We start from the raw sequence: 13,659 nt of genomic DNA on the forward strand, positions 1-13,659 counted from the left end.
CAGACCTGACCCCCCTACTCCCTCAGACCCAGGAGTCCGGGGCCCCAACACCCTCCTCCCCAAGGAGCCAGGGGCCCTGGTCGGCATCACTCTGCTTCCCAAGGATCCAGGGGTCTGGGCTGCAGCACCCTGACCCTAGGGGGGTCAGGTGCCCAGTGCTGGCCTCCCTTCCCCCACCTTTGCCTCTGGGAGAGGCTTCTGAATCACCGACCCCACTGGCGTGCCAGGTGGGTTAGCGGACCTCGCCCTCCCCAGGCCTTGGGTGCCCTGCTCGGGTCCCCACCCCGGCCTCGGTGGCCGGCAGAGGCGCCCCGTCCGCCCTCGCGCGCCCCTGCCGCCCGCCTGCGGCACGCCACCTCCAAGGCGCATCGAGGAGCCGGGGCAGTAGCGATGCGTTTATTCTCAGGGTCACGGGTGGGGTGGCTCGGAGGCCTGGTCTGGGCTGGGACTCGGGTCGGGACTGGGGTCGGGGTCCGGACCGGCGTCCTCGGGGTCCACGTCCCAGGGGAAGGTCGGCAGCCCCCGCATCCGCTCGCGGTAGACTCGGTCGAAGGCTTCGCTCTGCGCCACCGTGAAGTGGTTCTTCCAGTCACCGCAGATCCCTGGAGGGAAGGGAGGGACGGCCGAGGTGAGGGGTATCCAGAGCATCGTCCCCCGCCCCCAAGATCCCAGCACCTTCTTTCCCACCTCCTGGCCTTTGCCTATGGCGTTCCCTTTGCAAGAAGCGCTGGCCTTCCCCCGGCCCCCTCCATCTCCATGTTTGCCCCTTTCCCTCCTGCGATGATGGCTGACACTTACTTACACTGGCAACCAGTCGCCTGGCCAGACCCCTGGGCGCCATTCTTGCCCCCTCCCTCCCTCAGCTTCCTCCTGCCCTACTCCTCCCTCCAGCAGACCTCCTACCTTCCTCCACCGACCTCTTAAATCTCTACCCAGAACATCCGCCTCCTCACCTAGCATTCCTGCACATCCTTCCCAGCCCCTGTATCACCTCCCCTGTGCCCTGTCCCTCACCTCCCTTGCTAGAACAGGGCTTCCTCGCTCCAGTGTTCCAACGCCTCCACTACCTTCAGTATTGCTCTGACACTGGGAACCAGTGCTTTCCCTGCACTTAGTGGGGAAAGTGCATGCCGACCCTTTGCCAGGATTCACTCCTTAGCCCCTCACAGCAACCGAGAAGGTAAGGGGCATGACTTTGCTAGTTCTCTGTGCCCCGAGGTGAGCACTCAGATCCCTCAAGTTTCTCATCGCATGGGATAACCAGGGCCACTAGCCTTTACCTGGAATCCTGGGGCCAAAGTCATTTGGATCACAGTATTTTTTTTTTTAACATCTTTATTGGAGTATAAATGCTTTACAATGTTGTGTTGGTTTCTGCTGTATAACAAAGTGAATCAGCTATATGTATACATGTATCCCCATATCCCCTCCCTCTCACCCTCCCTATCCCACCCCTCTAGGTGGTCACTAAGCAGGGAACTGATCTCCCTGTGCGACACAGCTGCTTCCCACTAGCTATTTTACATTTGGTAGTGTATATATGTCCATGCCACTCTCTCACTTCATCCCAGCTTACCCTTCCCCCTCCCTGTGGATCACAGTATTTTGAATTTTAACAAATATACCACATTACATGACACCCCTAGTGAGGTCTGGGGGGCTCCCTGTGGTGGGCTGAATAATGAGCTCCCACCAAGATGTCCACGACCTAACCCTTAGAACCTATGAATATGTGACCTGACACGGCAAAAGGGACTTCGCAGATGTGATTAAGTTAAAGATCTTGACGCTTAATGGCAAACATCCTTATAAGAGGATGCAGGAGGGTCAGCGTCAGAGAGTAGAAGATGTTTCTGAAGGTGGAGGAAGGGGCCACGAGCCAAGGGATGCAGGCGGGTCTGGAAACTGTAAAGGCCGGGAACCAATTCTCCCCTAGAGTCTCCAGAAAGAACACGGTACTGACACTTTAATTTTAGCCCAGTGAGGCTGATTTTGGACCTCTGACATCCAGAATGGTAAGGGAGTGAATGTGTGTGTGTGTGTGGTTTTCTTTTTAATCTTTTCTTTTTTTTTTTTTCTTTTTTTGGCTGCACCGTGTGAGATCTTAGTTCCCCAACCCCAGGGCCACGGCAGTGAGTCCTAACCACTGGACTGCCAGGAAATGCCCTGAATGTGTGTGTTTTTTTTTTTTTTTTTTTTTTTTTTTGCGGTATGCGGGCCTCTCACTGTTGTGGCCTCTCCCGTTGCGGAGCACAGGCTCCAAACGCGCAGGCTCAGCGGCCATGGCTTACGGGCCTGGCCGCTCCGCGGCATGTGGGATCCTCCCGGACCGGGGCACGAACCCATGTCCCCTGCATCGGCAGGCAGACTCTCAACCACTGCGCCACCAGGGAAGCCCCCGTGTGTGGTTTTTTAAGGCACAAAGTTTGTGGTATTTGGTTCCAGCAGGAATAGAAAACTAATACACTCCCACCCTCAGCCTGTAATCCAACACTTGAATATTTCTGGGGGGAACTTTAACGCTAAGAAGGATTCCCAAGGACTCCAGATAGCCTCACAGCGTTCAGAGCTGGCTATGGCAACGCCCTGATGCGTCTTCTTCCCACGGGGAGCTCTCTGGGAGTGGTGGGTCTGAGACGGCAGGCACATCCGCAGCACCAGCTGTGTGCCAGGCCCCGTGCTAAGCCCTCTGTGTGGATTCATGGGTCCACAGTGACCCCATGAAGGCAGCCCTGTTGGAGCATCCCCATGTAACAGCTGGGGAAACAGGCCCAGAGAGGTTAAATAACTGGCCCAAGACACACAGCCGGGCAGTGGCCTAATGGGGCTTGGAACCCCAGAGTCCCCTCACCTTTCCGGAGGAAGGCACCGTGGCTCTGGTCCAGCAGGCTGGGGGGCAGCAGGGAGAAGTTGGACATGGTGTTGGCTTTCATGGCTTTGAAGGCCGAGTGCGCCACGACGGACTCCAGCGCTTCCTCGCCCAGCGGCCGGCCCAGGAACTGACAGATGCGCTGCACGGAACTGTGGAGATCCTGGGGGCAGGAGAGAGGGGTCAGGGGATGAGTCAGCGGAGGTGAGGGGAGCCCAGACCAGGAAGGAGCATCAGTCCCAGAGTTCATTTGCCTGACTCCCAACCCAGACCTGGAATCTGGGTGATTTTGCCTCTTTGCCTCAGTTTCCTCACCTCCAAGCCGAAGGGTTGGGCTATGGCCTCTGAAGGTTTTTGACAGTGTGGGGTTTTGGAGGGTTCTGTGGGTGGGAGGGAAGGGGTGGGCCTGGGTCAGAGGTCACAGCAGGGGGCAGAGGTCAGTCCAGCATCTTATGGAGAGTCACCCTCTTTCAGGTTTGAAACGGGTGTCAACTGGTCTGTGCCCCAAACTGCCCCCCACCCCAGGTCCCCATCCCAGAACAGCCCGTCATTCACCCAGAGCCAGACTCCTGGCCTGGCCTCACCTCCCCTTGCCCCCTCCCCCTCTTGCCCCTGTCAGTCAACAGCCCGGTCTCTCCTGCTTCAGCTCTCTGCCATATCCCCTGCTCTGTGTCCCCACAGCCCCTAGCACTGTCCAGGCCTTGTCCTCTCCCTCTGGACCCTTGCCTCACCCTCCTCCCCGGCCTCCCTGCCTCCAGTCCCTCACACCCAGAGCTCACCCTGCCCCTCCCCTGTTCCCAGCCCTCCTGTGGCTTCCCAGGGCCCCAGTCCCCAGGCCTCGCTTTTAAGGACAGGCATGGCCTGGTCTTTCCTCTCCTTCCCTGTGCTTTCCTCCCTGCAGGCCTTGGCATGGGGCTGCCAGGAATGCCCTGCACCACCCTTCTCCACCTGACGAACTTACCCATCCAGATGCAGCTCAAGTATCACCTCCCTCATGACTGATGGTTCCAGTCACTGTGGATTAAGCACCTACTGTGTACCGATCTCTAGTCCAAGCCCCTCATGTGTATTTTGCCAATCCTCCCAATAGCCTGGCAGAGGGCTGTCATTACCCCCATCAGTAACTGGAGGCCCAGAGAGGGGAAGACACTTTCCAGGGTCACACAGCCAAGGAGGAGCTCAGATTTGAGTCTCCAAAGCCCACAATCCTCTCTTCTATCTCCCTGACTTCCCTGATACGCAGCGCCCGGCACAGTCAGCCTTCTGGTCAGTTCCACCAACCCCACGGCCCAGATTTTCCAGGTCATTCTTGGTTTCATAAGCCTCCATCCCTTTATCCTCTTGAACCACTGACGTGTCCCAGAAATTCTAACATGTTGGCAGCTCCTCACACTCAGGGGCAGCCCAGAAGCTCAGTCAGGCTGCGTGGCCCAGTTTTTGGTTCAGAGAACAAAGCTTGATGGAAAACAGAGGGGAGGGGTGATGCCGAAATCTTTTCTAGATCTTTCCATCAAAAGAGATTTACCAGGGTGGAAAAAAAAAAAAACCAAACCCATGGGGTCTGCAGTGAAGAGCTGTGCGCCTCAGGCAGCTTCTCAACTCTCTCGAGGTTATAAGCCCCCACTTTCCTCCTCTATAAAATGGGGGCGATAATAATATTGGGGTGAACCATTTGAAAATTACCATATTTTGCAGTTTGAGAGGCAGAAACATTGGCTATTATGGTTATTATTAATCAGATAGGCCCTTGCTCAGAACCTAATTACTCTTACTTTGCCACACTATACTCACACTTCGCTGTACCTTGTCAGACGGTTACAATATACCAAAGCCAGGTACTGTGGTCCTTAACAACCCTCTGAGCCAGCATTTTCCACCCATTTTAAGGATGAGACCTCTGAGGCTCTGAGATTTTAAAGAGGGTTTTAACGGCTGTTTGAACACCAAAATCCAGGCTCTTTCTGCTACACAAAGTACCAACAAAAAGGAGGATACGAAAAATACATGAAACGCACACACAGGAAGAGAACGTGTCTGGGGCCGTTGGTGAAGGAACCTGTATTGGGAACCGCTTAGATTCCCAGCCTCTCAGAACAGATCTTTGTTAAGAACACAGAAGAGTTGGACACGTTCACTGTGGATTGGTCCATCTGGAAGCCCAGCGTCCTCCTTACAGCCGGGCAAAGTCGTAGTCATTCTGCATGGTCCCTTCTTCCAGGCAGCACCTCCTGATTGCCCCAGCCAGAAGGCCTCTCTCTCTCCCAGGTGCCTGCCCCAGGGATGTTTGACGGGGTCCAGACAGGCTCCCCGTCTGCCTCCAAAAGCTGTCTCCTTCCACTGCTTCCCTCTGCCTTTCAGGTCACAACCATAGTGAAACCATCATCACTTCCCATGGGTCACAGTTTTGTATCGTCTCATTTAACCTATCACGTCCCCTGCTCAGAGGCCACCTGTAGCTCCCACCTACTCAGAGAAAAGCCAAAATCCTCACTGTGGGTCCCATCCCCTCTGTGCCTTCATTTCCCACCCTACCCCCTCTGAGCTCTGGCCACTCCAGCCTCTTTGCTCTCCTTGGAACACATCAATCACACTCTCACCTCAGGGCCTTTGCACTGGCTCTTCCCTCTGCCCGAAACATTTTCCCCCAGATAGCTCCATGGCTCTCCCCTGACCACCGTTCTGAAAATCATGCCCACACACATTCCGAATCCTCCTTCCCCACTTGCCTTTTCTCCTTAGCTCTCTGCCATCTGGGAAGGGGAGCTGGAGGGCGTGAAGAAGGGAGGAGTGAGGGGGCGCTGGGTAGAGGTGCGGGAGGGGGAATCACCTGCTGCAGCTCCTCGTAGGTGATAAACAAGAAGTTCTCTTTGCCCTGCATCCGAATCCAGCCCTTAATGTGGTCGAACCAGGAGCCGAACTGCACTGAGGGCAGAGAGACAAGCAGGGTGAGGGATGGGCAGCTGGGCCACCCCCCGCTGGGGCTCAGAGGGGCCCAACTAGCCCCACATGGCCCCAGGCTTTGGCCCTTTAGAGCTGGAGGCCTCCCTCCAAGCTCCCCATCCCTGCCTCTCCCCAGCTCCTTCTTATCCCTCCTCTGTCCACTAGGGGCTCCCCCCACCTCACTCTGCCCCAGTCCTCACCTTCGCCTTTGAGGAAGTTCTTCAGGAACTGGTCAGGCGTGCCAGGGTCCTTTAACTGCCTGGCGATCTTGGAGTAGTGATAGAGCGAGACCACCACGTCCCGGGGGTTCCGGCCCATGTAGATCACCTGTGTGTGGGTGTTGGGAAGAGGGGAGAAGATGTCAGACCCCGAGGTTTCGTGCCCTCGAGACCTCTCTCTTCTGATCCTGCAGCAGGACGGACTCAGGGTAGACTTCTCCAGGGACTTCCTAGCTAATGGGAGTTCAGATCAGTTCACCTCAATCCACAGGAGGGGAGAGCTCCCTCCAACCACATTCTAGGAAAAGAGAGGGACTGTTTCAAGACCAGGTGGAGGGACAATTTGGCTTCAGGAAATAAAGAGTGGAAGAGGAAGACCTGGGGTTCAGGGTAGGGGAGATCATGGTGAGGGGTGTTGACCAAGAGAAGGACAGCCACCCTTCCTTCCCATTCCTGCAGAGGAGGCCCCAGCCTCCTCCCCTGCCTCCCAGCCTCCACACAGCCCCAGAAGGTCTTTCTGTACCCAGAGCTGACCGTGCCCTCCTCGGCTCTCCAGCGCCCCAGAGTGGAGTCCCAGACCCTGGGTCTGGCATTCAAGGCCCTGATCACCTGGTTCCAATCTGTTTACCGGCTTGATAGTCCACAACTAACCCCACTCCAGCCGCATCAGATCTGTCCTTCCCCAGGACCAAGGTCAGCCACCCAGGTGGTCAGCCATGGCTATGTGGCCAACCTCCAACAAAAACCCTGCATGCCGAGGTTCGGGTGAGCTTCCTTGGTGATACTCCGTGTATGTTGTCACATGTCATTGCTGGAGGACTGAGCACTGTCCATGCAGCTCCACTGGGAGAGAGATAACTTGAAGCTGGTGGCTGGTCTCACCCTCCCCCAGGCACCTCTTCCCTTCATCTTTTTTTTTTTTTTTTTTGCCTCGCCACACGGCTTGTGGGACTTTAGTTCCTGGACTGGGGATTGAACCCGGGCCCTCGGCAGTGTGAGCACAAAGTCCTAACCACTGGACCGCCAGGGAATTCCCACCTCTTCCTTTCATTGACCTTAATCTCTATCCTTCCTCCGTGATAAGCTATAATCGTGAGTATAACAGCTTTGCTGAGTTCTGGAGTCCTTCTAGTGAATCACTGAGACTGAAGGTGGTCTTGGGGACCCCTAGATTGCAATCTGATCTCTTCTCTGTCTATACTCACTTCCTTCCTTGGTGATCCCACCAGTCTCCTGGCTTTAATTTCTCTGTCTCTGTCTCTCTGTCTGTCTCTGTTTCTCTCTGTCTCTGTCTCTCTCCATATATATATATATACACATCTCAATAGGTTGCAAATAGATGTGTCCAGCCCACATCTCTCCTGTCAAATCCAGATTTGTCTATCTCACTGCCCATTGGCATCCTCCACCTGGGTGTCGATGGGTCACAGCAGAACCATCTTCCTCCCAAACCTCTCCTCCACAACCTCTCTGTCTCAGTTCATGGCAGCTCCATCCTCCCAGCTGCTTAAACCAAACCCCCTGCAGTCACCCTTGACTCATCTGTTTCTCTCACACCCACATCCAACCTGCCAGCCACTCTTCCTGGTTCCATCTTCCAAATACACTCCAAACCCAGCCCCTTTTCTTCACCTCCCTGTGGCCACCATCCTGTTTGCCTCCATTGTCACCTCCTCCCTGGCACCTGGCTTCTGCCCTCACCCTGATGGTCTGTTCCCTGACTTGCAGCCAGAGGGCGCCTGTGAAAACCTAAGTTGGATCCTGTTTCTCCTTGGCTCTGAGCCCTCCCCTGGCTCCTGTCTCAATCAGCGACAAGAAAACTCCCCACCGAAGTCCACACAGCCCTGCACATTTTGGTCCCTGTTACCTCTCTGACCTCATCTCTCTTCCTCTCTCCCTTGCTCACTTAGATGCAACAACACAGTCCTCCTTGCTGGACCTCAGGCATGCCACATAGACCCCAGGGCCTTTGCACCTGTTCGTGCCTCTGCCGGGAATGTTCTTCCCCCAGACACCCCCTTTGGCTTCCTTCCCTCACCTCCCAGGTCTTTACTCAAACCACGCCTTCTTACTGAGGCCTCCTTTGACCACCCTATTTATAATTGCAACCCGTACCCCTAACTCTAACCCCCATGTTCCCCTCCTTCTCGATGTGAACTGATCACCTTGGATGTATTCAATCTTTTCCTTATTTACTCCATCTATTCTTTGTCTGTCCCCTTTAGAATGTGGGCTCATAAGGCAGGTGTTCCTTGTGTGTGTATTTGCTGCTGTTCTAGATCAGGGCCGGGCACACAGTAGGTCCTCAATAAATAGGTGTTGAGTTCATCAGTTAGTTATACTTTGCCCCACCAACACACACTCCCCTCCATCCTCCCACACCTTGGCCTTGGAGTTGAAGAAGGCCTTGGTGAAGAGCTGGATGGGGAGGTGAGAACTCATGAGGCGAGGGCTGGGCTGGTCGGGGAGGCTGAAGGCACCCATGATGGCCTCACACCAGGGCGACCGCTTCCAAATGGGCACTGAGCGGATCCAGGAGGGGTCCCCGTCCTTTAGGATTAAGCTGAGGATCTCAATCATCCAGTTTGTGCCTGTTGGAAGAATTGGGCAAATTAATCAGAGGTGGGGAGGGGTGAAGGGGGGATACAATCAAATTCATAATGGCTGCATTATTGTACAATTTGCTACATATGTTTAATGCATGGATTCCTCACACAGCACAGAAGTTAGGATTGGTTATGTTTTTTTAAAGTTGAAGTATAGTTGATTTACAATCTTGTGTTAGTTTCAGGTGTACAACAAAGTGATTCAGATATTATATATATATATATATATATCTTTTTCAGATTATTTTCCATTGTAGGTTATTACAAGATATTGAATATAGTTCCCTGTGCTATATAGTAGATCCTTGTTGTTTATCTCTTTTATATATAGTAGTGTGTATCTGTTAATCCCAAACTCCTAATTTATCCCTCCCTCTTCCCGCTTAGGATTGGTTATCTTTATTTCCAAAGCAGGAAATTGAAGCTCAAAGAAACAAAGTTGCTAACTAAGGCGGCAAAGCTTGGAAGTGGCAACTGTCCACCCAACCCCATTTCGTTTCTCTACCGGGAATATAACAGGACGACATTTTTCCAGCCTCCCCTGAAGCTACATGTGGGACCGTGGGACTGAGTTCTGGCCAAGGAAGTGCAGTGGCAGCCACGTGCAGCCATTTCCAGACTCGGCCCATAAACACCGGCCACGTGACCCCTCCTCTCCACCCCCACCCCCACCCCCGCCCCCTGCTGGCTGAGTGCAGAGATGCCAGTGGAAACTGGGGCTCCTGGGGATGGCAGAGCCAGAAGATGGAAGGAGCCAGGATGCTGGACACTGCATGGATTTCCCCCCCACTTCCCCCCATCTATCCAGCACTAGCTGGAATTTACAGGAATGAGAAATAAATTTCTTTTTTTTTTTTTGGCGGCGCCACGCAGCTTGTGGGATCTTAATTCCCCGACCAGGTATTGAGCCCGGGCCCTCGGCAGTGAAAGCACGGAGTCCTAACCACTGGACTGCCAGGGAATTCCCAAGAAATAAATTGCTATTGGGTCCAGCTTCTGAGATTCTGAAGCACTCCATTAATACATAGAGGAAGCTGGAACTGAATTCAGGTGGCTGGACTTGAAATCTCAGCTCTTTTCACTGCCCTTTCATGGGGGTAAGCCCTTGATTTCTTGAGGGAGCCATAAACGTCACATAGTAGGAAGGGATCTCATCCATGACCCAGTTCACAGGTCTGGATTCCAGGAGATTACAGGTAGGTCAGATGAGAAATCATCGTAATGTGAACAATCACCTGGCATTAGTATTATATTGTCCTGGATTCTAAGAACTACCCCGTGCCAGTTCCCAGTGTATCGCCTCTCAGCTCCAAATCCACTCTTGGTTGCCCTGCTTTGTGCCCTTGGAGCTGTGTAAACGGATCTCCTTTGCCACCTAGCACAATGTGAAGCTGTGTCAGTAGAGGGCGCAGAGGAGCCCTGCAGAAGGATGGGATTTCTCCTCCTGGTTCTCCTGGGCTTCCCCCAGCCAGCTCTTGTGATGGACAGCGGCCAGCAGTGCAGTAGACCCCAGTGACACTTACTCCCCCTCACCCCGCCCCGCATCCCAAAGCAAATTTCCTTGGGTGCTCTCTGCTTCAGTCCTAGAGGGAGGGGCTTCGCCCCGTATTGGCTCTTCCTGTATTGTTTAGGGTTCTCTTTACCCCTTGGTGTTTTAATCCCCTGTTACCACTTAATAATTCTTTTTTTGTGGGTATGTGGCAAAAGATACCTAACATGAAATTTACCAATTTAACCATTTTTAAGAGTACGGTTCTGAGGCATTAAGTACATTCACATTGTTGTGCAAACATCACTACTACCGTCTATCACCAAAGCTATTTCAAACAAAGCCTGCTGTTTGGGGAACAGATTTCCACAACTTCTGTGGAGGGAAATTTGGCTATATTCATCAAAATTGCAAACGCACAGAGGCTCTGACCAAGCAATCCATATCTAGGAATTTGTTCTACAGATAAACGCATACGTGTGCAAATGACACTTGCACAAGATGTGGCATTGTGTGTAAAGTTTATATGGTGTATAAATGCAAAAGACTGGGGACTTCCCTGGTAGTGCAGTGGTTAAGAATCCGCGTGCCAATGCAGGGGACATGAGTTCGAGCCCTGGTCCGGGAAGATCCCACATGCCGCGGAGCGACTAAGCCCCCACAGCTACTGAAACCCGTGTGCCTAGAGCCCCTGCTCTGCAACAAGAGAAGCCACCACAATGAGAAGCACGTGCACTGCAGTGAAGAGTAGCCCCCGCTCACCCCAACTAGAGAAAGCCCAGCCCACCTGCAGCAAGGAAGACCCCAACGCAGCCAAAAATAAATAAATAAATTTAAAAAAATAAATAAATGCAAAAGATTGGAAACCAGGAAAAGCTAATCAGTAAGGAACTAATTAAACAAGAATTCTTGTACATCTAATGTTATGCAATACTATGGAACTGTAAGAAAAAACAAAAACCAGGAAGCTCTTTGTTTACGGTTCTAAGATAGGATGATATCAAAATACAAGGAAAAAGAAGGCACAACCATAAAACAAAACAAAACGAAACAAAAACATGAGGCAAAATGGCGTGTATCGTGTTAACTTTTGTGGGAAAAAAGTTAAAAAAAATTATGTACACTTTTTTTTGTACATGCAAATTCTGGAAAGATACACAGAGACTACTGGTGACTGTGGGAGAAGAGAGATATTACAGTGTAAACCTTTTTGTACCTCTTGAATTTTGAACTATGAATGCATTACTTTCTAAGAGAGAAATTTAAGACATTTTAAACTTTAAAAAATAGCTAGAATAACTGGACAACCATATGCAAACAAAGAACCTTGATCTATACCTCATAACACACATAAAAATTATCTTAAAATAGATCATAGACTTTAGTGTAAAATCTAAAACTGTAAAGCTTCTAGAAGAAAATATAAAGGCCACCTTTATGCCTTTGGTTTAGGAAAAGATTTCATAGCTGTGACATCAAAAGTCTGATCCATTAAAGAAAAAATTGACAGTTGGAGCTCATCAAAATTTAAACTTCTGCTCTGAGAAGACACTGAAAAGAAAATGAAAAGACAAGCCACAGACTCAGAGAAAATATTTGCAAAAGGCATATCTGATAAAGGATGTGTACTCAGATTATATAAAGAACTCTCAAAACTCAATAATTAGAAAACAAACAACCCAGTTAAAAAGAGCAAAAAAAAAAAAAAAAAAGTGGAACAGACACATTACCAAGAAAGATAATGATGGCTAGTAAGCCCCTGAAAAGATGCTCAACATCATTAGCCACTAGAGACATGCAAATTCGAACCACAATGAGATACTAGAACACATCTGTTAGAATGACTTTTTTAAAAACTTGACAATATCAAGTGCTGACAAGGAAGCAGAGCATCTGGAGCCCACCTATGTTGCTGGAGAGAATGCAAGATGGTAAACCAGCTTGCCAAAAAGTGCAGTTGACAGTTTCTCATAAAGTTAAGCATACATAATTCCCATAAACTCAGCAATCCCACTTCTAAGTATTTACCCAAGATAAACGAAAACGTATTTCCATGCAGAGACTTGTACACAAAGCTTCATAGCAGCTGTATTCATACTCACCCAAACTGGAAAAATACCCAAGTGTCCTTCAACAGATGAATAGATAAACCCACCGTGGTCCATCCAGCTGATGGAATACTCCTCAGCAACAAAAAAATACAACTTGGATGGATCTAAAATGCATTATGCTGAGTGAAAGAAGTCAGTCTCAAAAGCTACATAGGGTACAATTCCATGTATATGACATTTTGGAAAAGCCAAAACTATTGGGGCCGCAAACAGTTCAATGGTTGCCCGGGGCTGGGTTGAGGAAGGAGCTGACCACAAAAGGCTGTGAAGGGTTTTTTTGTTTGTTTTAGGTGGGTGATGGAAATGTTCTATATCTTTTTTTTTTGGCCATGCCACATGGCTTGGAGGATCCTAGTTCCCCCACCAGGAATTGAACCCAGGCCTCCTGAAGTGGAAGTGCCAAGTCCTAACCACTGGACCGCCAGGGAAGTCCCTGAACTGCTCTATGTCTTGATTGTGGTGTATCTTGTATATGTCTCTCAAAACTCATAGAACTCCAAGAGGAATGAAAACACATCCACAGACAGATTTGTATATCAATGTTCCCACAAGCATTATTCTTAAGAGTCAAAGAGTGAATACAAACCAACTGATTGTTTATCAACTGATAAATGAATAAGCAGGATAGAGTATAACCATATCATGGAATATTATTCGGCCATAAAAAGGAAGGAAGCACTGACAACAACTTGGAAGAACCTCAAAAACATTACTCTAAGTGAAAGATACCAGACACAGAAGACCGTATATTGTATCATTCCATTTACCTGAAACGTCCAGAACGGGCAGATCCGTATAGTGAGAAAGCAGATACCTAAGGCTTAGGGATGTGGATGTGGGGATTGGGAGGTGATGGCTAATGGGTACGGAGTTTCTTGTTAGGGGTGATGAAAATGTTCTAAAGTTGACTGTAGTGATGGTTGCACAACTTGGTAAATATACTATAGCCATAGATTTTTACACTTTCAAATGGGTGAATTGTATGGTATGTGAATTATTTTTTTTAATGTTACCAAAAAGCAAAAAAAGCCTCATCGAACTCTATGCTGGAAAGGGTGAATATAATATTTTGAAAAATTTCAAAAATATTTTGAAAAACATTAAGAAGGCAGCTCCAACATTTTAGAGAAGAACTCCCCCACCCCCTGCCACGGGGCCTCTCCTGTCACTCCCTCCACCGCAGTCCCACTGACCTTCTCTTGCTTCCTCAAACCCACCGAGCCACCTCCCACCTCAGGGCCTTTGCACATGCTGTCCCTCTGTCTAGGATACCCTTTCCCACTCAAACTGCTCTGCAGATTCCAACTCTCTGCATGAACATCTTCTCCCCAGGAAGCCTGCCCTTATCCCGCAGACCTTCTTATTACCTACACTTAATGCTCTCTTCACCTTTACTTGGGGGGGAGGGGACCCACCCTAACCCTAA

The 13,659-nt window shown here is 50.5% G+C and overlaps 1 protein-coding gene across 1 annotated transcript; it reads right to left on the minus strand.

The window, feature by feature from the left end:
- Positions 1-408: 408 nt before the first annotated feature.
- On the minus strand, positions 409-8,618 carry SULT2B1 (sulfotransferase family 2B member 1; the record flags this gene model as incomplete). Its single annotated transcript, XM_082676676.1, has 5 exons — positions 8,410-8,618; positions 6,010-6,136; positions 5,697-5,791; positions 2,852-3,032; positions 409-602 (listed from the first exon to the last, which is right to left on the minus strand). Exons 1-5 carry the CDS (start codon positions 8,605-8,607, stop codon positions 409-411), a joined length of 795 nt encoding a protein of 264 aa, XP_082532802.1. The 5' UTR covers positions 8,608-8,618.
- Between the last annotated feature and the right edge of the window lie 5,041 nt (positions 8,619-13,659).

Source organism: Grampus griseus, assembly GCF_964374135.1.
Source record: "Grampus griseus genome assembly, chromosome: 19".
Taxonomy (NCBI): Eukaryota; Metazoa; Chordata; class Mammalia; order Artiodactyla; family Delphinidae; genus Grampus; species Grampus griseus.